The sequence below is a fragment of the Haliotis cracherodii genome, unplaced genomic scaffold (assembly GCF_022045235.1).
Source record: "Haliotis cracherodii isolate W230 unplaced genomic scaffold, xgHalCrac1.p SCAF_6, whole genome shotgun sequence".
Classification (NCBI taxonomy): domain Eukaryota; kingdom Metazoa; phylum Mollusca; class Gastropoda; order Lepetellida; family Haliotidae; genus Haliotis; species Haliotis cracherodii.
Genome location: NW_027266319.1, coordinates 42,284,541 through 42,310,417, shown reverse-complemented (window position 1 = coordinate 42,310,417; position 25,877 = coordinate 42,284,541). Strand labels below are relative to the sequence as shown.

The window sequence follows — 25,877 nt, the reverse complement described above, 5'->3', positions numbered from 1 at the left end:
ATTAATTGACCTAAGTTGATTTTCATCCTTGTTATGGTGAACTAAACAGAGACAGGCCCCTATAAATGTACATACTTTTCTACTGGTAAACGGCATTTAGGTTATATTTAGAATACACCTGAAGATACTTTTATTGTACTCCTGTGTTTCATTCCAGAAGCAAGAAATGTATATGACTTGGAATCAAATCCTGAACCGTCATTGCTGAATAATATTTACACAGTACAAATCATTCATATTGTGGTAAACAATGCTGATATTTATTATTGGATGGATATTATGCATGGAAATACAATGGAACCTCATAAGGACGAGCCCCGTTAATCTAAAAAAACACCCCGCAATCTCTATGTTTTCTGTTGGGCACCTTAATCTATGTAGAACAAGGGACGGCACTACTTACCAGTGATTCGTTAAAACGAAATTGTTCTAATCAGAACGATTTTACTGGGTGCAGAACCGCCTGAATGTACATGATGATAATGCATACATATCAAAATTAGGTTTGTTTTCGGCAAAACATATGTAGAAACAGGCAAATGAATAAATATTTAAAAGTCCATTTATCATCGACACAGGTCGTCGTGGTCTGATGGACTTCCTGTCTGGTGCCACCAATGGTACCGAGCTCGGAACAGCTTTCAAAGTGATCAATGCTTTTGGCAAAGTCAGCAAGTTCATAGATGATCTGAAAAATCTTGCCCCAGATGCACACAAGGCCTTGAACAGCAGCATCAGTGACATTAAGGGCAGCATGAACAGCATCATCAGTGAAATCACCAGCTCTCTCATGAGTGGTGGTGCTCAGAAAAGTAAATTATTTATATTGTATCTTTTCTGAAACTGACCTGTTGACTGAATATTTCTTGTGAGATCACAATGATGGTAAGTGCCCAATTTAGGAGCACACATTGTCTAAAGTTGATTTTTCACGAAAAGAGTGCTATTCGGTTTGAAACGCTTGGCAAAACACATGACGAAGAACGTTTTTAATTCAGGTTTGTTTTCACACATTAATTGACCTAAGTTGATTTTCATCCTTGTTATGGTGAACTAAACAGAGACAGGCCCCTATAAATGTACATACTTTTCTACTGGTAAACGGCATTTAGGTTATATTTAGAATACACCTGAAGATACTTTTATTGTACTCCTGTGTTTCATTCCAGAAGCAAGAAATGTATATGACTTGGAATCAAATCCTGAACCGTCATTGCTGAATAATATTTACACAGTACAAATCATTCATATTGTGGTAAACAATGCTGATATTTATTATTGGATGGATATTATGCATGGAAATACAATGGAACCTCATAAGGACGAGCCCCGTTAATCTAAAAAAACACCCCGCAATCTCTATGTTTTCTGTTGGGCACCTTAATCTATGTAGAACAAGGGACGGCACTACTTACCAGTGATTCGTTAAAACGAAATTGTTCTAATCAGAACGATTTTACTGGTTGCAGAACCGCCTGAATGTACATGATGATAATGCATACATATCAAAATTAGGTTTGTTTTCGGCAAAACATATGTAGAAACAGGCAAATGAATAAATATTTAAAAGTCCATTTATCATCGACACAGGTCGTCGTGGTCTGATGGACTTCCTGTCTGGTGCCACCAATGGTACCGAGCTCGGAACAGCTTTCAAAGTGATCAATGCTTTTGGCAAAGTCAGCAAGTTCATAGATGATCTGAAGAATCTTGCCCCAGATGCACACAAGGCCTTGAACAGCAGCATCAGTGACATTAAGGGCAGCATGAACAGCATCATCAGTGAAATCACCAGCTCTCTCATGAGTGGTGGTGCTCAGAAAAGTAAATTATTTATATTGTATCTTTTCTGAAACTGACCTGTTGACTGAATATTTCTTGTGAGATCACAATGATGGTAAGTGCCTAGTTTAGGAGCACACATTGTCTAAAGTTGATTTTTCACGAAAAGAGTGCTATTCGGTTGGAAACGCTTGGCAAAACACATGACGAAGAACGTTTTTAATTCAGGTTTGTTTTCACACATTAATTGACCTAAGTTGATTTTCATCCTTGTTATGGTGAACTAAACAGAGACAGGCCCCTATAAATGTACATACTTTTCTACTGGTAAACGGCATTTAGGTTATATTGAGAATACACCTGAAGATACTTTTATTGTACTCCTGTGTTTCATTCCAGAAGCAAGAAATGTATATGACTTGGAATCAAATCCTGAACCGTCATTGCTGATTAATATTTACACAGTACAAATCATTCATATTGTGGTAAACAATGCTGATATTTATTATTGGATGGATATTATGCATGGAAATACAATGGAACCTCATAAGGACGAGCCCCGTTAATCTAAAAAAACACCCCGCAATCTCTATGTTTTCTGTTGGGCACCTTAATCTATGTAGAACAAGGGACGGCACTACTTACCAGTGATTCGTTAAAACGAAATTGTTCTAATCAGAACGATTTTACTGGTTGCAGAACCGCCTGAATGTACATGATGATAATGCATACATATCAAAATTAGGTTTGTTTTCGGCAAAACATATGTAGAAACAGGCAAATGAATAAATATTTAAAAGTCCATTTATCATCGACACAGGTCGTCGTGGTCTGATGGACTTCCTGTCTGGTGCCACCAATGGTACCGAGCTCGGAACAGCTTTCAAAGTGATCAATGCTTTTGGCAAAGTCAGCAAGTTCATAGATGATCTGAAAAATCTTGCCCCAGATGCACACAAGGCCTTGAACAGCAGCATCAGTGACATTAAGGGCAGCATGAACAGCATCATCAGTGAAATCACCAGCTCTCTCATGAGTGGTGGCGCTCAGAAAAGTAAATTATTTATATTGTATCTTTTCTGAAACTGACCTGTTGACTGAATATTTCTTGTGAGATCACAATGATGGTAAGTGCCCAATTTAGGAGCACACATTGTCTAAAGTTGATTTTTCACGAAAAGAGTGCTATTCGGTTGGAAACGCTTGGCAAAACACATGACGAAGAACGTTTTTAATTCAGGTTTGTTTTCACACATTAATTGACCTAAGTTGATTTTCATCCTTGTTATGGTGAACTAAACAGAGACAGGCCCCTATAAATGTACATACTTTTCTACTGGTAAACGGCATTTAGGTTATATTGAGAATACACCTGAAGATACTTTTATTGTACTCCTGTGTTTCATTCCAGAAGCAAGAAATGTACATGACTTGGAATCAAATCCTGAACCGTCATTGCTGATTAACATTTACACAGTACAAATCATTCATATTGTGGTAAACAATGCTGATATTTATTATTGGATGGATATTATGCATGGAAATACAATGGAACCTCATAAGGACGAGCCCCGTTAATCTAAAAAAACACCCCGCAATCTCTATGTTTTCTGTTGGGCACCTTAATCTATGTAGAACAAGGGACGGCACTACTTACCAGTGATTCGTTAAAACGAAATTGTTCTAATCAGAACGATTTTACTGGTTGCAGAACCGCCTGAATGTACATGATGATAATGCATACATATCAAAATTAGGTTGGTTTTCGGCAAAACATATGTAGAAACAGGCAAATGAATAAATATTTAAAAGTCCATTTATCATCGACACAGGTCGTCGTGGTCTGATGGACTTCCTGTCTGGTGCCACCAATGGTACCGAGCTCGGAACAGCTTTCAAAGTGATCAATGCTTTTGGCAAAGTCAGCAAGTTCATAGATGATCTGAAAAATCTTGCCCCAGATGCACACAAGGCCTTGAACAGCAGCATCAGTGACATTAAGGGCAGCATGAACAGCATCATCAGTGAAATCACCAGCTCTCTCATGAGTGGTGGTGCTCAGAAAAGTAAATTATTTATATTGTATCTTTTCTGAAACTGACCTGTTGACTGAATATTTCTTGTGAGATCACAATGATGGTAAGTGCCCAATTTAGGAGCACACATTGTCTAAAGTTGATTTTTCACGAAAAGAGTGCTATTCGGTTGGAAACGCTTGGCAAAACACATGACGAAGAACGTTTTTAATTCAGGTTTGTTTTCACACATTAATTGACCTAAGTTGATTTTCATCCTTGTTATGGTGAACTAAACAGAGACAGGCCCCTATAAATGTACATACTTTTCTACTGGTAAACGGCATTTAGGTTATATTGAGAATACACCTGAAGATACTTTTATTGTACTCCTGTGTTTCATTCCAGAAGCAAGAAATGTATATGACTTGGAATCAAATCCTGAACCGTCATTGCTGAATAATATTTACACAGTACAAATCATTCATATTGTGGTAAACAATGCTGATATTTATTATTGGATGGATATTATGCATGGAAATACAATGGAACCTCATAAGGACGAGCCCCGTGAATCTAAAAAAACACCCCGCAATCTCTATGTTTTCTGTTGGGCACCTTAATCTATGTAGAACAAGGGACGGTACTTACCAGTGATTCGTTAAAACGAAATTGTTCTAATCAGAACGATTTTACTGGTTGCAGAACCGCCTGAATGTACATGATGATAATGCATACATATCAAAATTAGGTTGGTTTTCGGCAAAACATATGTAGAAACAGGCAAATGAATAAATATTTAAAAGTCCATTTATCATCGACACAGGTCGTCGTGGTCTGATGGACTTCCTGTCTGGTGCCACCAATGGTACCGAGCTCGGAACAGCTTTCAAAGTGATCAATGCTTTTGGCAAAGTCAGCAAGTTCATAGATGATCTGAAGAATCTTGCCCCAGATGCACACAAGGCCTTGAACAGCAGCATCAGTGACATTAAGGGCAGCATGAACAGCATCATCAGTGAAATCACCAGCTCTCTCATGAGTGGTGGTGCTCAGAAAAGTAAATTATTTATATTGTATCTTTTCTGAAACTGACCTGTTGACTGAATATTTCTTGTGAGATCACAATGATGGTAAGTGCCCAGTTTAGGAGCACACATTGTCTAAAATTGATTTTTCACGAAAAGAGTGCTATTCGGTTTGAAACGCTTGGCAAAACACATGACGAAGAACGTTTTTAATTCAGGTTTGTTTTCACACATTTATTGACCTAAGTTGATTTTCATCCTTGTTATGATGAACTAAACAGAGACAGGCCTCTATAAATGTACATACTTTTCTACTGGTAAACGGCATTTAGGTTATATTTAGAATACACCTGAAGATACTTTTATTGTACTCCTGTGTTTCATTCCAGAAGCAAGAAATGTACATGACTTGGAATCAAATCCTGAACCGTCATTGCTGATTAACATTTACACAGTACAAATCATTCATATTGTGGTAAACAATGCTGATATTTATTATTGGATGGATATTATGCATGGAAATACAATGGAACCTCATAAGGACGAGCCCCGTTAATCTAAAAAAACACCCCGCAATCTCTATGTTTTCTGTTGGGCACCTTAATCTATGTAGAACAAGGGACGGCACTACTTACCAGTGATTCGTTAAAACGAAATTGTTCTAATCAGAACGATTTTACTGGTTGCAGAACCGCCTGAATGTACATGATGATAATGCATACATATCAAAATTAGGTTTGTTTTCGGCAAAACATATGTAGAAACAGGCAAATGAATAAATATTTAAAAGTCCATTTATCATCGACACAGGTCGTCGTGGTCTGATGGACTTCCTGTCTGGTGCCACCAATGGTACCGAGCTCGGAACAGCTTTCAAAGTGATCAATGCTTTTGGCAAAGTCAGCAAGTTCATAGATGATCTGAAGAATCTTGCCCCAGATGCACACAAGGCCTTGAACAGCAGCATCAGTGACATTATGGGCAGCATGAACAGCATCATCAGTGAAATCACCAGCTCTCTCATGAGTGGTGGTGCTCAGAAAAGTAAATTATTTATATTGTATCTTTTCTGAAACTGACCTGTTGACTGAATATTTCTTGTGAGATCACAATGATGGTAAGTGCCCAATTTAGGAGCACACATTGTCTAAAGTTGATTTTTCACGAAAAGAGTGCTATTCGGTTTGAAACGCTTGGCAAAACACATGACGAAGAACGTTTTTAATTCAGGTTTGTTTTCACACATTAATTGACCTAAGTTGATTTTCATCCTTGTTATGGTGAACTAAACAGAGACAGGCCTCTATAAATGTACATACTTTTCTACTGGTAAACGGCATTTAGGTTATATTTAGAATACACCTGAAGATACTTTTATTGTACTCCTGTGTTTCATTCCAGAAGCAAGAAATGTACATGACTTGGAATCAAATCCTGAACCCTCATTGCTGATTAATATTTACACAGTACAAATCATTCATATTGTGGTAAACAATGCTGATATTTATTATTGGATGGATATTATGCATGGAAATACAATGGAACCTCATAAGGACGAGCCCCGTTAATCTAAAAAAACACCCCGCAATCTCTATGTTTTCTGTTGGGCACCTTAATCTATGTAGAACAAGGGACGGCACTACTTACCAGTGATTCGTTAAAACGAAATTGTTCTAATCAGAACGATTTTACTGGTTGCAGAACCGCCTGAATGTACATGATGATAATGCATACATATCAAAATTAGGTTTGTTTTCGGCAAAACATATGTAGAAACAGGCAAATGAATAAATATTTAAAAGTCCATTTATCATCGACACAGGTCGTCGTGGTCTGATGGACTTCCTGTCTGGTGCCACCAATGGTACCGAGCTCGGAACAGCTTTCAAAGTGATCAATGCTTTTGGCAAAGTCAGCAAGTTCATAGATGATCTGAAGAATCTTGCCCCAGATGCACACAAGGCCTTGAACAGCAGCATCAGTGACATTAAGGGCAGCATGAACAGCATCATCAGTGAAATCACCAGCTCTCTCATGAGTGGTGGTGCTCAGAAAAGTAAATTATTTATATTGTATCTTTTCTGAAACTGACCTGTTGACTGAATATTTCTTGTGAGATCACAATGATGGTAAGTGCCCAATTTAGGAGCACACATTGTCTAAAGTTGATTTTTCACGAAAAGAGTGCTATTCGGTTTGAAACGCTTGGCAAAACACATGACGAAGAACGTTTTTAATTCAGGTTTGTTTTCACACATTAATTGACCTAAGTTGATTTTCATCCTTGTTATGGTGAACTAAACAGAGACAGGCCTCTATAAATGTACATACTTTTCTACTGGTAAACGGCATTTAGGTTATATTTAGAATACACCTGAAGATACTTTTATTGTACTCCTGTGTTTCATTCCAGAAGCAAGAAATGTACATGACTTGGAATCAAATCCTGAACCCTCATTGCTGATTAATATTTACACAGTACAAATCATTCATATTGTGGTAAACAATGCTGATATTTATTATTGGATGGATATTATGCATGGAAATACAATGGAACCTCATAAGGACGAGCCCCGTTAATCTAAAAAAACACCCCGCAATCTCTATGTTTTCTGTTGGGCACCTTAATCTATGTAGAACAAGGGACGGCACTACTTACCAGTGATTCGTTAAAACGAAATTGTTCTAATCAGAACGATTTTACTGGTTGCAGAACCGCCTGAATGTACATGATGATAATGCATACATATCAAAATTAGGTTGGTTTTCGGCAAAACATATGTAGAAACAGGCAAATGAATAAATATTTAAAAGTCCATTTATCATCGACACAGGTCGTCGTGGTCTGATGGACTTCCTGTCTGGTGCCACCAATGGTACCGAGCTCGGAACAGCTTTCAAAGTGATCAATGCTTTTGGCAAAGTCAGCAAGTTCATAGATGATCTGAAGAATCTTGCCCCAGATGCACACAAGGCCTTGAACAGCAGCATCAGTGACATTAAGGGCAGCATGAACAGCATCATCAGTGAAATCACCAGCTCTCTCATGAGTGGTGGTGCTCAGAAAAGTAAATTATTTATATTGTATCTTTTCTGAAACTGACCTGTTGACTGAATATTTCTTGTGAGATCACAATGATGGTAAGTGCCCAATTTAGGAGCACACATTGTCTAAAGTTGATTTTTCACGAAAAGAGTGCTATTCGGTTTGAAACGCTTGGCAAAACACATGACGAAGAACGTTTTTAATTCAGGTTTGTTTTCACACATTAATTGACCTAAGTTGATTTTCATCCTTGTTATGGTGAACTAAACAGAGACAGGCCTCTATAAATGTACATACTTTTCTACTGGTAAACGGCATTTAGGTTATATTTAGAATACACCTGAAGATACTTTTATTGTACTCCTGTGTTTCATTCCAGAAGCAAGAAATGTACATGACTTGGAATCAAATCCTGAACCCTCATTGCTGATTAATATTTACACAGTACAAATCATTCATATTGTGGTAAACAATGCTGATATTTATTATTGGATGGATATTATGCATGGAAATACAATGGAACCTCATAAGGACGAGCCCCGTTAATCTAAAAAAACACCCCGCAATCTCTATGTTTTCTGTTGGGCACCTTAATCTATGTAGAACAAGGGACGGCACTACTTACCAGTGATTCGTTAAAACGAAATTGTTCTAATCAGAACGATTTTACTGGTTGCAGAACCGCCTGAATGTACATGATGATAATGCATACATATCAAAATTAGGTTGGTTTTCGGCAAAACATATGTAGAAACAGGCAAATGAATAAATATTTAAAAGTCCATTTATCATCGACACAGGTCGTCGTGGTCTGATGGACTTCCTGTCTGGTGCCACCAATGGTACCGAGCTCGGAACAGCTTTCAAAGTGATCAATGCTTTTGGCAAAGTCAGCAAGTTCATAGATGATCTGAAGAATCTTGCCCCAGATGCACACAAGGCCTTGAACAGCAGCATCAGTGACATTAAGGGCAGCATGAACAGCATCATCAGTGAAATCACCAGCTCTCTCATGAGTGGTGGTGCTCAGAAAAGTAAATTATTTATATTGTATCTTTTCTGAAACTGACCTGTTGACTGAATATTTCTTGTGAGATCACAATGATGGTAAGTGCCCAATTTAGGAGCACACATTGTCTAAAGTTGATTTTTCACGAAAAGAGTGCTATTCGGTTTGAAACGCTTGGCAAAACACATGACGAAGAACGTTTTTAATTCAGGTTTGTTTTCACACATTAATTGACCTAAGTTGATTTTCATCCTTGTTATGGTGAACTAAACAGAGACAGGCCTCTATAAATGTACATACTTTTCTACTGGTAAACGGCATTTAGGTTATATTTAGAATACACCTGAAGATACTTTTATTGTACTCCTGTGTTTCATTCCAGAAGCAAGAAATGTACATGACTTGGAATCAAATCCTGAACCCTCATTGCTGATTAATATTTACACAGTACAAATCATTCATATTGTGGTAAACAATGCTGATATTTATTATTGGATGGATATTATGCATGGAAATACAATGGAACCTCATAAGGACGAGCCCCGTTAATCTAAAAAAACACCCCGCAATCTCTATGTTTTCTGTTGGGCACCTTAATCTATGTAGAACAAGGGACGGCACTACTTACCAGTGATTCGTTAAAACGAAATTGTTCTAATCAGAACGATTTTACTGGTTGCAGAACCGCCTGAATGTACATGATGATAATGCATACATATCAAAATTAGGTTGGTTTTCGGCAAAACATATGTAGAAACAGGCAAATGAATAAATATTTAAAAGTCCATTTATCATCGACACAGGTCGTCGTGGTCTGATGGACTTCCTGTCTGGTGCCACCAATGGTACCGAGCTCGGAACAGCTTTCAAAGTGATCAATGCTTTTGGCAAAGTCAGCAAGTTCATAGATGATCTGAAGAATCTTGCCCCAGATGCACACAAGGCCTTGAACAGCAGCATCAGTGACATTAAGGGCAGCATGAACAGCATCATCAGTGAAATCACCAGCTCTCTCATGAGTGGTGGTGCTCAGAAAAGTAAATTATTTATATTGTATCTTTTCTGAAACTGACCTGTTGACTGAATATTTCTTGTGAGATCACAATGATGGTAAGTGCCTAGTTTAGGAGCACACATTGTCTAAAGTTGATTTTTCACGAAAAGAGTGCTATTCGGTTTGAAACGCTTGGCAAAACACATGACGAAGAACGTTTTTAATTCAGGTTTGTTTTCACACATTTATTGACCTAAGTTGATTTTCATCCTTGTTATGGTGAACTAAACAGAGACAGGCCTCTATAAATGTACATACTTTTCTACTGGTAAACGGCATTTAGGTTATATTTAGAATACACCTGAAGATACTTTTATTGTACTCCTGTGTTTCATTCCAGAAGCAAGAAATGTACATGACTTGGAATCAAATCCTGAACCCTCATTGCTGATTAACATTTACACAGTACAAATCATTCATATTGTGGTAAACAATGCTGATATTTATTATTGGATGGATATTATGCATGGAAATACAATGGAACCTCATAAGGACGAGCCCCGTTAATCTAAAAAAACACCCCGCAATCTCTATGTTTTCTGTTGGGCACCTTAATCTATGTAGAACAAGGGACGGCACTACTTACCAGTGATTCGTTAAAACGAAATTGTTCTAATCAGAACGATTTTACTGGTTGCAGAACCGCCTGAATGTACATGATGATAATGCATACATATCAAAATTAGGTTGGTTTTCGGCAAAACATATGTAGAAACAGGCAAATGAATAAATATTTAAAAGTCCATTTATCATCGACACAGGTCGTCGTGGTCTGATGGACTTCCTGTCTGGTGCCACCAATGGTACCGAGCTCGGAACAGCTTTCAAAGTGATCAATGCTTTTGGCAAAGTCAGCAAGTTCATAGATGATCTGAAGAATCTTGCCCCAGATGCACACAAGGCCTTGAACAGCAGCATCAGTGACATTAAGGGCAGCATGAACAGCATCATCAGTGAAATCACCAGCTCTCTCATGAGTGGTGGTGCTCAGAAAAGTAAATTATTTATATTGTATCTTTTCTGAAACTGACCTGTTGACTGAATATTTCTTGTGAGATCACAATGATGGTAAGTGCCCAATTTAGGAGCACACATTGTCTAAAGTTGATTTTTCACGAAAAGAGTGCTATTCGGTTTGAAACGCTTGGCAAAACACATGACGAAGAACGTTTTTAATTCAGGTTTGTTTTCACACATTAATTGACCTAAGTTGATTTTCATCCTTGTTATGGTGAACTAAACAGAGACAGGCCTCTATAAATGTACATACTTTTCTACTGGTAAACGGCATTTAGGTTATATTTAGAATACACCTGAAGATACTTTTATTGTACTCCTGTGTTTCATTCCAGAAGCAAGAAATGTACATGACTTGGAATCAAATCCTGAACCCTCATTGCTGATTAATATTTACACAGTACAAATCATTCATATTGTGGTAAACAATGCTGATATTTATTATTGGATGGATATTATGCATGGAAATACAATGGAACCTCATAAGGACGAGCCCCGTTAATCTAAAAAAACACCCCGCAATCTCTATGTTTTCTGTTGGGCACCTTAATCTATGTAGAACAAGGGACGGCACTACTTACCAGTGATTCGTTAAAACGAAATTGTTCTAATCAGAACGATTTTACTGGTTGCAGAACCGCCTGAATGTACATGATGATAATGCATACATATCAAAATTAGGTTGGTTTTCGGCAAAACATATGTAGAAACAGGCAAATGAATAAATATTTAAAAGTCCATTTATCATCGACACAGGTCGTCGTGGTCTGATGGACTTCCTGTCTGGTGCCACCAATGGTACCGAGCTCGGAACAGCTTTCAAAGTGATCAATGCTTTTGGCAAAGTCAGCAAGTTCATAGATGATCTGAAGAATCTTGCCCCAGATGCACACAAGGCCTTGAACAGCAGCATCAGTGACATTAAGGGCAGCATGAACAGCATCATCAGTGAAATCACCAGCTCTCTCATGAGTGGTGGTGCTCAGAAAAGTAAATTATTTATATTGTATCTTTTCTGAAACTGACCTGTTGACTGAATATTTCTTGTGAGATCACAATGATGGTAAGTGCCCAATTTAGGAGCACACATTGTCTAAAGTTGATTTTTCACGAAAAGAGTGCTATTCGGTTTGAAACGCTTGGCAAAACACATGACGAAGAACGTTTTTAATTCAGGTTTGTTTTCACACATTAATTGACCTAAGTTGATTTTCATCCTTGTTATGGTGAACTAAACAGAGACAGGCCTCTATAAATGTACATACTTTTCTACTGGTAAACGGCATTTAGGTTATATTTAGAATACACCTGAAGATACTTTTATTGTACTCCTGTGTTTCATTCCAGAAGCAAGAAATGTACATGACTTGGAATCAAATCCTGAACCCTCATTGCTGATTAATATTTACACAGTACAAATCATTCATATTGTGGTAAACAATGCTGATATTTATTATTGGATGGATATTATGCATGGAAATACAATGGAACCTCATAAGGACGAGCCCCGTTAATCTAAAAAAACACCCCGCAATCTCTATGTTTTCTGTTGGGCACCTTAATCTATGTAGAACAAGGGACGGCACTACTTACCAGTGATTCGTTAAAACGAAATTGTTCTAATCAGAACGATTTTACTGGTTGCAGAACTGCCTGAATGTACATGATGATAATGCATACATATCAAAATTAGGTTTGTTTTCGGCAAAACATATGTAGAAACAGGCAAATGAATAAATATTTAAAAGTCCATTTATCATCGACACAGGTCGTCGTGGTCTGATGGACTTCCTGTCTGGTGCCACCAATGGTACCGAGCTCGGAACAGCTTTCAAAGTGATCAATGCTTTTGGCAAAGTCAGCAAGTTCATAGATGATCTGAAGAATCTTGCCCCAGATGCACACAAGGCCTTGAACAGCAGCATCAGTGACATTAAGGGCAGCATGAACAGCATCATCAGTGAAATCACCAGCTCTCTCATGAGTGGTGGTGCTCAGAAAAGTAAATTATTTATATTGTATCTTTTCTGAAACTGACCTGTTGACTGAATATTTCTTGTGAGATCACAATGATGGTAAGTGCCTAGTTTAGGAGCACACATTGTCTAAAGTTGATTTTTCACGAAAAGAGTGCTATTCGGTTGGAAACGCTTGGCAAAACACATGACGAAGAACGTTTTTAATTCAGGTTTGTTTTCACACATTTATTGACCTAAGTTGATTTTCATCCTTGTTATGGTGAACTAAACAGAGACAGGCCTCTATAAATGTACATACTTTTCTACTGGTAAACGGCATTTAGGTTATATTTAGAATACACCTGAAGATACTTTTATTGTACTCCTGTGTTTCATTCCAGAAGCAAGAAATGTACATGACTTGGAATCAAATCCTGAACCCTCATTGCTGATTAATATTTACACAGTACAAATCATTCATATTGTGGTAAACAATGCTGATATTTATTATTGGATGGATATTATGCATGGAAATACAATGGAGCCTCATAAGGACGAGCCCCGTTAATCTAAAAAAACACCCCGCAATCTCTATGTTTTCTGTTGGGCACCTTAATCTATGTAGAACAAGGGACGGCACTACTTACCAGTGATTCGTTAAAACGAAATTGTTCTAATCAGAACGATTTTACTGGGTGCAGAACCGCCTGAATGTACATGATGATAATGCATACATATCAAAATTAGGTTTGTTTTCGGCAAAACATATGTAGAAACAGGCAAATGAATAAATATTTAAAAGTCCATTTATCATCGACACAGGTCGTCGTGGTCTGATGGACTTCCTGTCTGGTGCCACCAATGGTACCGAGCTCGGAACAGCTTTCAAAGTGATCAATGCTTTTGGCAAAGTCAGCAAGTTCATAGATGATCTGAAGAATCTTGCCCCAGATGCACACAAGGCCTTGAACAGCAGCATCAGTGACATTAAGGGCAGCATGAACAGCATCATCAGTGAAATCACCAGCTCTCTCATGAGTGGTGGTGCTCAGAAAAGTAAATTATTTATATTGTATCTTTTCTGAAACTGACCTGTTGACTGAATATTTCTTGTGAGATCACAATGATGGTAAGTGCCCAATTTAGGAGCACACATTGTCTAAAGTTGATTTTTCACGAAAAGAGTGCTATTCGGTTTGAAACGCTTGGCAAAACACATGACGAAGAACGTTTTTAATTCAGGTTTGTTTTCACACATTTATTGACCTAAGTTGATTTTCATCCTTGTTATGGTGAACTAAACAGAGACAGGCCTCTATAAATGTACATACTTTTCTACTGGTAAACGGCATTTAGGTTATATTTAGAATACACCTGAAGATACTTTTATTGTACTCCTGTGTTTCATTCCAGAAGCAAGAAATGTACATGACTTGGAATCAAATCCTGAACCCTCATTGCTGATTAATATTTACACAGTACAAATCATTCATATTGTGGTAAACAATGCTGATATTTATTATTGGATGGATATTATGCATGGAAATACAATGGAGCCTCATAAGGACGAGCCCAGTTAATCTAAAAAAACACCCCGCAATCTCTATGTTTTCTGTTGGGCACCTTAATCTATGTAGAACAAGGGACGGCACTACTTACCAGTGATTCGTTAAAACGAAATTGTTCTAATCAGAACGATTTTACTGGGTGCAGAACCGCCTGAATGTACATGATGATAATGCATACATATCAAAATTAGGTTTGTTTTCGGCAAAACATATGTAGAAACAGGCAAATGAATAAATATTTAAAAGTCCATTTATCATCGACACAGGTCGTCGTGGTCTGATGGACTTCCTGTCTGGTGCCACCAATGGTACCGAGCTCGGAACAGCTTTCAAAGTGATCAATGCTTTTGGCAAAGTCAGCAAGTTCATAGATGATCTGAAGAATCTTGCCCCAGATGCACACAAGGCCTTGAACAGCAGCATCAGTGACATTAAGGGCAGCATGAACAGCATCATCAGTGAAATCACCAGCTCTCTCATGAGTGGTGGTGCTCAGAAAAGTAAATTATTTATATTGTATCTTTTCTGAAACTGACCTGTTGACTGAATATTTCTTGTGAGATCACAATGATGGTAAGTGCCCAATTTAGGAGCACACATTGTCTAAAGTTGATTTTTCACGAAAAGAGTGCTATTCGGTTTGAAACGCTTGGCAAAACACATGACGAAGAACGTTTTTAATTCAGGTTTGTTTTCACACATTAATTGACCTAAGTTGATTTTCATCCTTGTTATGGTGAACTAAACAGAGACAGGCCTCTATAAATGTACATACTTTTCTACTGGTAAACGGCATTTAGGTTATATTTAGAATACACCTGAAGATACTTTTATTGTACTCCTGTGTTTCATTCCAGAAGCAAGAAATGTACATGACTTGGAATCAAATCCTGAACCCTCATTGCTGATTAATATTTACACAGTACAAATCATTCATATTGTGGTAAACAATGCTGATATTTATTATTGGATGGATATTATGCATGGAAATACAATGGAGCCTCATAAGGACGAGCCCCGTTAATCTAAAAAAACACCCCGCAATCTCTATGTTTTCTGTTGGGCACCTTAATCTATGTAGAACAAGGGACGGCACTACTTACCAGTGATTCGTTAAAACGAAATTGTTCTAATCAGAACGATTTTACTGGGTGCAGAACCGCCTGAATGTACATGATGATAATGCATACATATCAAAATTAGGTTTGTTTTCGGCAAAACATATGTAGAAACAGGCAAATGAATAAATATTTAAAAGTCCATTTATCATCGACACAGGTCGTCGTGGTCTGATGGACTTCCTGTCTGGTGCCACCAATGGTACCGAGCTCGGAACAGCTTTCAAAGTGATCAATGCTTTTGGCAAAGTCAGCAAGTTCATAGATGATCTGAAGAATCTTGCCCCAGATGCACACAAGGCCTTGAACAGCAGCATCAGTGACATTAAGGGCAGCATGAACAGCATCATCAGTGAAATCACCAGCTCTCTCATGAGTGGTGGTGCTCAGAAAAGTAAATTATTTATATTGTATCTTTTCTGAAACTGACCTGTTGACTGAATATTTCTTGTGAGATCACAATGATGGTAAGTGCCCAATTTAGGAGCACACATTGTCTAAAGTTGATTTTTCACGAAAAGAGTGCTATTCGGTTTGAAACGCTTGGCAAAACACATGACGAAGAACGTTTTTAATTCAGGTTTGTTTTCACACATTAATTGACCTAAGTTGATTTTCATCCTTGTTATGGTGAACTAAACAGAGACAGGCCCCTATAAATGTACATACTTTTCTACTGGTAAACGGCATTTAGGTTATATTTAGAATACACCTGAAGATACTTTTATTGTACTCCTGTGTTTCATTCCAGAAGCAAGAAATGTACATGACTTGGAATCAAATCCTGAACCCTCATTGCTGATTAATATTTACACAGTACAAATCATTCATATTGTGGTAAACAATGCTGATATTTATTATTGGATGGATATTATGCATGGAAATACAATTGAACCTCATAAGGACGAGCCCAGTTAATCTAAAAAAACACCCCGCAATCTCTATGTTTTCTGTTGGGCACCTTAATCTATGTAGAACAAGGGACGGCACTACTTACCAGTGATTCGTTAAAACGAAATTGTTCTAATCAGAACGATTTTACTGGTTGCAGAACCGCCTGAATGTACATGATGATAATGCATACATATCAAAATTAGGTTTGTTTTCGGCAAAACATATGTAGAAACAGGCAAATGAATAAATATTTAAAAGTCCATTTATCATCGACACAGGTCGTCGTGGTCTGATGGACTTCCTGTCTGGTGCCACCAATGGTACCGAGCTCGGAACAGCTTTCAAAGTGATCAATGCTTTTGGCAAAGTCAGCAAGTTCATAGATGATCTGAAGAATCTTGCCCCAGATGCACACAAGGCCTTGAACAGCAGCATCAGTGACATTAAGGGCAGCATGAACAGCATCATCAGTGAAATCACCAGCTCTCTCATGAGTGGTGGTGCTCAGAAAAGTAAATTATTTATATTGTATCTTTTCTGAAACTGACCTGTTGACTGAATATTTCTTGTGAGATCACAATGATGGTAAGTGCCCAATTTAGGAGCACACATTGTCTAAAGTTGATTTTTCACGAAAAGAGTGCTATTCGGTTTGAAACGCTTGGCAAAACACATGACGAAGAACGTTTTTAATTCAGGTTTGTTTTCACACATTAATTGACCTAAGTTGATTTTCATCCTTGTTATGGTGAACTAAACAGAGACAGGCCCCTATAAATGTACATACTTTTCTACTGGTAAACGGCATTTAGGTTATATTTAGAATACACCTGAAGATACTTTTATTGTACTCCTGTGTTTCATTCCAGAAGCAAGAAATGTACATGACTTGGAATCAAATCCTGAACCCTCATTGCTGATTAACATTTACACAGTACAAATCATTCATATTGTGGTAAACAATGCTGATATTTATTATTGGATGGATATTATGCATGGAAATACAATTGAACCTCATAAGGACGAGCCCAGTTAATCTAAAAAAACACCCCGCAATCTCTATGTTTTCTGTTGGGCACCTTAATCTATGTAGAACAAGGGACGGCACTACTTACCAGTGATTCGTTAAAACGAAATTGTTCTAATCAGAACGATTTTACTGGTTGCAGAACTGCCTGAATGTACATGATGATAATGCATACATATCAAAATTAGGTTTGTTTTCGGCAAAACATATGTAGAAACAGGCAAATGAATAAATATTTAAAAGTCCATTTATCATCGACACAGGTCGTCGTGGTCTGATGGACTTCCTGTCTGGTGCCACCAATGGTACCGAGCTCGGAACAGCTTTCAAAGTGATCAATGCTTTTGGCAAAGTCAGCAAGTTCATAGATGATCTGAAGAATCTTGCCCCAGATGCACACAAGGCCTTGAACAGCAGCATCAGTGACATTAAGGGCAGCATGAACAGCATCATCAGTGAAATCACCAGCTCTCTCATGAGTGGTGGTGCTCAGAAAAGTAAATTATTTATATTGTATCTTTTCTGAAACTGACCTGTTGACTGAATATTTCTTGTGAGATCACAATGATGGTAAGTGCCCAATTTAGGAGCACACATTGTCTAAAGTTGATTTTTCACGAAAAGAGTGCTATTCGGTTTGAAACGCTTGGCAAAACACATGACGAAGAACGTTTTTAATTCAGGTTTGTTTTCACACATTAATTGACCTAAGTTGATTTTCATCCTTGTTATGGTGAACTAAACAGAGACAGGCCTCTATAAATGTACATACTTTTCTACTGGTAAACGGCATTTAGGTTATATTTAGAATACACCTGAAGATACTTTTATTGTACTCCTGTGTTTCATTCCAGAAGCAAGAAATGTACATGACTTGGAATCAAATCCTGAACCCTCATTGCTGATTAATATTTACACAGTACAAATCATTCATATTGTGGTAAACAATGCTGATATTTATTATTGGATGGATATTATGCATGGAAATACAATGGAGCCTCATAAGGACGAGCCCCGTTAATCTAAAAAAACACCCCGCAATCTCTATGTTTTCTGTTGGGCACCTTAATCTATGTAGAACAAGGGACGGCACTACTTACCAGTGATTCGTTAAAACGAAATTGTTCTAATCAGAACGATTTTACTGGGTGCAGAACCGCCTGAATGTACATGATGATAATGCATACATATCAAAATTAGGTTTGTTTTCGGCAAAACATATGTAGAAACAGGCAAATGAATAAATATTTAAAAGTCCATTTATCATCGACACAGGTCGTCGTGGTCTGATGGACTTCCTGTCTGGTGCCACCAATGGTACCGAGCTCGGAACAGCTTTCAAAGTGATCAATGCTTTTGGCAAAGTCAGCAAGTTCATAGATGATCTGAAGAATCTTGCCCCAGATGCACAAGGCCTTGAACAGCAGCATCAGTGACATTAAGGGCAGCATGAACGGCATCATCAGTGAAATCACCAGCTCTCTCATGAGTGGTGGTGCTCAGAAAAGTAAATTATTAGGGCTCTATGCCTGAAAGGCAAGAGACCTATTGTAATCGTTCGATTTATTATTATTATTAGGGCTCTATGCCTGAAAGGCAAGAGACCTATTTTAATCGTTGGATTTATTATTATTATTATTATTATTATTTATTATTATTATTATTATTCCGGCGTTTTTTGTTCCAATCATAACTCAAGAACTACAGCTCAGAATCTCTTCAAAATTGGCACCAAGATTCCCAATGTCCTGAAGGAGATACCACAAAAATCCCAAGGCCGTAGGCCCAAAGACCAAGGGCAGATAACCAAAAAACAAGATTTTTTTTTAACATTTATGTTGGCCTATTGCTCCCAAACCGCTTGTCCGATTACTTTCAAAATTGGCATGTGTCTGCTGCTTTAGGTGCCTGCCATTTTTTGTTCTTTGACTTTGGCCATTGGTCACGTGGTTTGGCAGCCATATTGAATTCAAGGTTTTCCCAGTGTTTTGGGGGTACATGTCTTCAAAAGCATGGAACTCTGAATCCGCTTAATGAAATGCTTCCAAACTTTCTGAGAATTGTCTCCATACACAACAAATCAATATTTTAATAGCTGTCATTGGCCATCTTTGATAGTTGCGGCCAAATTTGATTTTGATTTTCATCACCGAAATTTTACTTTGAAGATCATATCTTGTAAGGTTCTTTAAAGAAACTATTGAAAGTTTGCATGAAGTTAGTTTCACATATGTACTTCATTTTGTGTTCTTGGTTGCATGCTAAAAGTAACACTGCTTGGTGGTAATATGTGATTATTTATTTCAAAAATACTAAGAATGAAGCCTCGTAAAATCTAGGTAGGATTATTTCCCTTTGACTGTAGACTACTCTTGAAGATGAGGGTTAGAATTGGTCTTCAGCAGCCCATGCTTGTCTTGATAGGCGATTATCAGGATTTGGTGGTCAGGTTCCCTGACTTGCCAAATGCTTTCCTTGATGTCTGGGCCGGCGTGGCCCCCGACACCCCCAGAACAGGCCAATTTCTTGCGACCATGTCCAACCTGCCTGCAGTTACTATGTTTTACGACGTTGGTACAAACAAACCACTTGAGGATTCGAACATGGTCTAGGTCTGAAATGGATTTAGAACACTCTGATTCACTCTGGCACGCTCATTTTCGGAGCGGTGACGTCCTGCAAACGGTGACTATCTTTTGACTGAGTTGGTACAAGCAAACCCTTTGTGGATTCGAACATGAGGATTCGAGGTTCGAGGTCGTAGATAGGTTTAGAACAGCCTTTGACACCCGGCACATGCGAATGTCATAGCGGCAATGTCCGCAACCGCTGCCTACATTTGACGGAGTTGGTACAAGCAAACCAGTTTAGGATTTAAACATGGTCGAAGTCAGAAATGGGTTTAGAAGATAAAGGGTATACCCCAGAGCCATCAATTTCGTAGCGGCGATGTCCTGCAAGCGCTGCTTAAATTAGACGCGATGGTACAAGCAAACCATATAAGGATTCAAACATGGTCGAGGTCGGAAATGAGTTAAGTAGCCCTCTGACACTCCGGCGCACGCCAATTTCATAGCGACAATGTTCTGCAAGCGGTGTCTGTCTTTTGACGGCGTTGGTACAAGCAAACCATTTGAGGATTCGAACATGGTCGATGTAGGAAATTGGTTAAAACACAGGCAGATGTCAATTTCGTTGTGGTGATGTCTCACAAGCAGTTCCTTACATTTGACGGCGTTGTTACAAGCAAACCATTTGAGGATTCGAACATGGTCAAAGTCAAACGTGAGTTAAAAACTCACTGGGACACATGTGGTGATGTCTCGCAAGCGGTTCCTTGCATGTGACGGCGTTGGTACAAGCAAACCATTTGCAGATTCGAACATGGACAGCGTCTGAAATGGGTGTAGAACATCCCGGGACGTTCTGGGACACGTCAATGTCGTAGAGGCGATGACTTGCAAGCATTTCCTTACTTTGGACGGCGTCGGTACAACCAAACCAATTGGGGATTCGAACATGGACGAGGTCGGAAACAGATTAAGCACTTTATCTAAGCAATGCAACAGAAACCCGGGGTCCTGGCGAAGTCAGAACACTAATCCGTTTGACTGTAGCTCAATGGACAAGGGAGCTACGCCTCCGGACTATTTGACCCCCTGCCACCCGGCCTGTCACCCTGCCTGTCACCCTGCCACAAGCTGCCGTACAACAGACCTCTGAATAGCAGACCTTTAAACACTTGTAACTCGGAAACTACTGGTCCGATTTTGACCAAATTTTGTATGTGTATGTAGAGTGTGATCGTAGAGGCGATGTCTTGCAAGCGTTTCCTTACTTTTGACGGCGTCGGTACAACCAAACCAATTGGGGATTCGAACTTGGACGAGGCCGGAAACAGATTCAGCACTTTATCTAAGCAATGCAACAGAAACCCGGGGCCCTGGCGAAGTCAGAACACTAATTCGTTTGACTGTAGCTCAATGGACAAGAGAGCTATGCTCCCGAACTATTTGACCCCCTGCCACCCTGCCTCTCACCCTGCCCGAAGCTGCCGTACAGCAGACCTCTGAATAGCAGACCTTTGAACACTTGTAACTCGGAAACTACTGGTCCGATTTCGACCAAATTTCGTGTGTGTATGTAGAGTGTGATCGTCTAGATAATTATTGTGATCCTATTGTCCTATTGTAATCGTTCGATTTATTATTAGGGTTCTATGCCCTGAGACACCCTTGTACACGTCAATTACGTAGCGGCGTCTTTATTTGACGGCATTGGTACAAAGAATCCATTTGAGGATTCGAATATGAACAAGGAATGGGTAGAAAACAACCAAGAAAGCTCTGGCTCCCGCCAATTTTGTCAAAATGGACTTATGAAATATGAGGTGAGGTGAAATGGGGTTTAACGTCGCGTCCAAGATTATTGCACTTATATAGCGACGTGCATGTACGTGTGTGGGGCTGCTTGTACTAGTCCGGACTGATGCCGATATATAGTGCTAGCTCACTGAGATACCATGCCGCAGTTTAACATGAATACCCCACTCAGACACAGTATACTGACTCCGAGCCGACCAGTCCTTGTTTTAGCCCCTTAATGCCGAGCGCCAGACAGGGTAACAACAAGTACCATCTTTTAACGTCTTTTGGTATGACGCGGTCGAGGATCGAAGTCCGGACCTTCCGCTCTCCGGCGGAGGCTCTACCACTAGACCACAGAGGCGGTCTAATGACATATGAAGTAATAAATCACACTATAGCATATTCATCTGCAATGCATTTATAAAGTGGATTCAAATTGACTGGAACTAAATGATTTATTGGTATGAGGGGCGGTCGGGTAATCTAGTGGTTAAAGCGTTGGCTCGTCACGCCGAAGACCCGGGTTCAATTCCCGAAATGGGTACCAATGTGTGAAGCCCATTTCTGGTGTCCCCTGCTGTCATATTGCTAAAAGCGGCGTAAAACCATACTTACTCACTCACTCACTATTGGCGTGAGATGTATTTTACCCGTTGCTCTGAAATCGCTACTCCGATTACTTTCACACTCTACATGTGCCTGCAGCTTTAGTTGCTTGACATCTTTTGTTCTTTAACTTTGGCCATTGGCCACGTGGTTTGGCAGCCATTTTGGATTCAGGGTTTTCACAGTGTGTTTTGGGTACACAGGTCTTCAAAAGCATACGACACTGAATCCACCACATGAAATGCTACCAAACTTTCTGAGATTTGTCTCCGTACATAACACATCAAACATTGATATATTTGATGGGATAGTTATTAGTTGCGGCCATATTGGATTTTGATTTTCATATCCGCCGGCGTACCATCAACTCATCAAAGGCCCCAATCAGCCATAATCCCGTTGTTTATATTACTGGCTTCATCCTTTGTTTCTGTCACTGACTTCACCGACGATTGTCATCACTACCCTTGTGTGTACATAACAGGCTTCTCTACTCCAGTATAACAATATCTACTCTACTGCATAAACACTGCCTCCTATTTGTATAGATACTTGTCAACCACACTTGCTTGATAACGGTGATAGAACCTACACCGAAACGTCACTCTTAATTGTAATCAAGAAGTTGTTCATCCATAAATTCTTATCCTTACTTAGTACTCCAACTTCTAAATGCTTATTAAAGAAAAAGTCAGTGAAATATCAAATTGTTAATTACATTATACAATACTCTTATGCACTGTATTATAAAGCGGATTCGAGTAGGCTGAAACCGAATGACTCAGTAATTCTCGAAACCATAGAGCCCGACATCGCTGCCCGCAGCTATATTTTCTGCTTGTTTATATTGTATCTTTTCTGAAACTGCCCTGTTGACTGAATATTTCTTGTGAGATTACTGTTATGGTACTGCCCAGTTATGGAGTTCATTTATGTTTTTGTTAACTAAACAGTCAGACACGCATTGTTATGTGTTTGATTCCAGAAGTATGAATTATTTCTGTATAAAATAACCCTAAATTGTCATTGCTGATTAATATTTACACAGTACAAGCTGATCTATAGTTCGAATACATCTTGTGAAATTACAGCAGTTTCCAGTTAAAACTCCACACATTGTATGTATGTGCAGGGTTGGTCTTTCTTTCTTATCAACTGGCGACGTTTGTGTATTGCTAGGCCGGCTTGGTGTCCTGGACTTTCTCAGTCAGGCGACAAGTAACACTAAGCTGGGCGCCGCCTTCAAACTCATTGATGCATTTGGTAAAGTTAACAAGTTCATTGACGATGTGAAAAACCTTGCTCCCGAGACCAACCAAGCTCTTAGCAGCAGTATTACCGACATTAAGGACAGTTTCAACAGCATAATCAGTGACTTCGTCAACAGTGTCTGACCTAAGCCAGGTAGGTGTCAGGCAACCAGTATAATATACGCACAGAGGTGATAGTCCCTTTTCTATTGTCAATCAGCGTGTGAATAACAGACTGTTTGAAGTCACCATAGAAAATAACCATGGAAACACTTGACCATGGAATCAGTAGACTGAACAGTACTTTTCCCTGATAAGGCCCAAACAGTGCCCATCCCCAAGATGTCAGCGTTATAACGGATTTGAAAATCTAGCAAGTTTACATCTTGTATGCAGAAGCACAAGAAAATTATGAAAGCCTAATGATGGCACCTGGGTATTTTGAGCTCTTTTTCGTTACTTCGATATTTTTTTTGTATCGTTATTTCAATTATTTTCTCGTTATTTCGAGCAAATAATCGAAGTCACGAGAAAAAACTCGAAGCAATGAGAATAATTGAAATAACGACTTAATAATTGAAGCAACGAGAAAAAATAGAAATTACCAATTTTTTAAATAAACTTGAAATAAGAAGAAAATAATCGATATTACGAGAAAAAATCAGAGTAAGGAGAAAATAATTGAAATTTCGAGAGATATTTCGATTAAAAAATTAAATATGCTACCAAAGTGGCGCCATTAGGATCTCGCAGAAAAAGTCACATAAGCATCAAATAAACTCACGCGAACCCTTTAAACCTTGCGCCACGACACAAACAGGCTCCCAGTCTCGTTAAAGTCTTGTACACAAACTCCTCAATGTACGTTCAAACTGTTTTCTGATTCCATGATGAAAGCGGGTACATAAGGCCACCATCTATGGTTCTGAACATATTCGGCACAGACCCTACCCCATCCCTTTCATCTACTATGTAGAATATATTCCCATTACACACGAGCCCAAAAATATCGCATTACATTTTGTATATTATAATATAAATTCTTATTTTGAAGTTTAAGGGATGTCCGAAGATTTAATTGGTTTGACTCGTTCACATGACTCGTTTCATTTTTCAACAAATTTTAAAAAGTGACATTTACAAAGTATTAAATTTACCTTTTGACGTTGACACGAGCTACTTTTCACGGGGGATCCCCGAGTGGAGCAATTCAAATCCATGAAGCACACACATACTCTGTGAGGTTTTCAATTCCGTGGGAAATTCCCTGTTCTGTGATATCATCCAATGTCATTTTCAGCAATGAAAACTTCTGAAAATGGCCTCTGTAAATTCGGAACATCGTAAATCTCACCATTTCACCATGTTTTGAAATCAAAATATTGGATATTTACTCAGAGAATTGAATTTCAAAAATAGCATATCGGTGATCTCAGGTGTATGTTGTTTTTTTTTATTATCAAATCACCAATGACCATTGTGAAACGTCGCCGATAACCCAATGATCGTTTAGAACATTTTGGAAATTACGTAAACACGAACGCCGAAGTAACATTCCGCCATAATGGACACAGTTTACAAAATCAAGTCCGCGTTTGCCGGTTATGAGACGACTGTTATATCACGTATTTTCAAACTGAGCTGCGATACATACATATCTGAATTCCTCATACATTTTAGAAACAAATGATAAATAGTCTTTGTCACCATAAGAAACTCAGTCGAAATAGATTACATGTGAAAACGAGGTGAGGAAAGAGTGGCACATTTATGTATGTACGAAAGTTCCCAAGCACAATCCCACATACTGTCAGCGGACACACCCTTTTGTAAAAGTTTATCACCGGTTGTGATGTCATACGTCAATATATGTTGTACATGAAGCAACTAAGAGGTGAAGGTCGGGTGAAAAAAAAGAAGAAAGTCATTCTGATGTTACAATAATAAAAGTAACTCTCGTTGATGAACAATGAGTTGTGTGTTTTATTTACGGAGTTGGAACAACTTTGTTTTGCGAAAGTGTGAAAAATATGTCCGCTATTGGGTCACTGCATTGCAATGTAACCGGCAACGTAAATCATCTAAAATGTGCGTTACAGTAAAATTGGCATCCCTCAAACTTCAAATATACGAATATA

General features: G+C 38.6%; 1 protein-coding gene across 1 annotated transcript in view; it reads left to right on the top strand.

The window, feature by feature from the left end:
- Nucleotides 1-25,657, top strand: part of LOC139444721 (uncharacterized) — a 32,596-nt gene extending 6,939 nt beyond the window's left edge. The window contains exons 7-23 of the mRNA XM_071225651.1: nt 579-812; nt 1,591-1,824; nt 2,603-2,836; nt 3,615-3,848; nt 4,624-4,857; nt 6,648-6,881; nt 7,660-7,893; nt 8,672-8,905; nt 9,684-9,917; nt 10,696-10,929; nt 11,708-11,941; nt 12,720-12,953; nt 13,732-13,965; nt 14,744-14,977; nt 15,756-15,989; nt 16,768-17,001; nt 23,669-25,657. Coding sequence (XP_071081752.1) covers nt 579-812; nt 1,591-1,824; nt 2,603-2,836; nt 3,615-3,848; nt 4,624-4,857; nt 6,648-6,881; nt 7,660-7,893; nt 8,672-8,905; nt 9,684-9,917; nt 10,696-10,929; nt 11,708-11,941; nt 12,720-12,953; nt 13,732-13,965; nt 14,744-14,977; nt 15,756-15,989; nt 16,768-17,001; nt 23,669-23,883 — 3,959 coding nt within the window. The 3' untranslated portion in view covers nt 23,884-25,657. The remainder of the gene's footprint in view (nt 1-578; nt 813-1,590; nt 1,825-2,602; nt 2,837-3,614; nt 3,849-4,623; nt 4,858-6,647; nt 6,882-7,659; nt 7,894-8,671; nt 8,906-9,683; nt 9,918-10,695; nt 10,930-11,707; nt 11,942-12,719; nt 12,954-13,731; nt 13,966-14,743; nt 14,978-15,755; nt 15,990-16,767; nt 17,002-23,668) is intronic.
- The last annotated feature ends 220 nt before the right edge of the window (nt 25,658-25,877 follow it).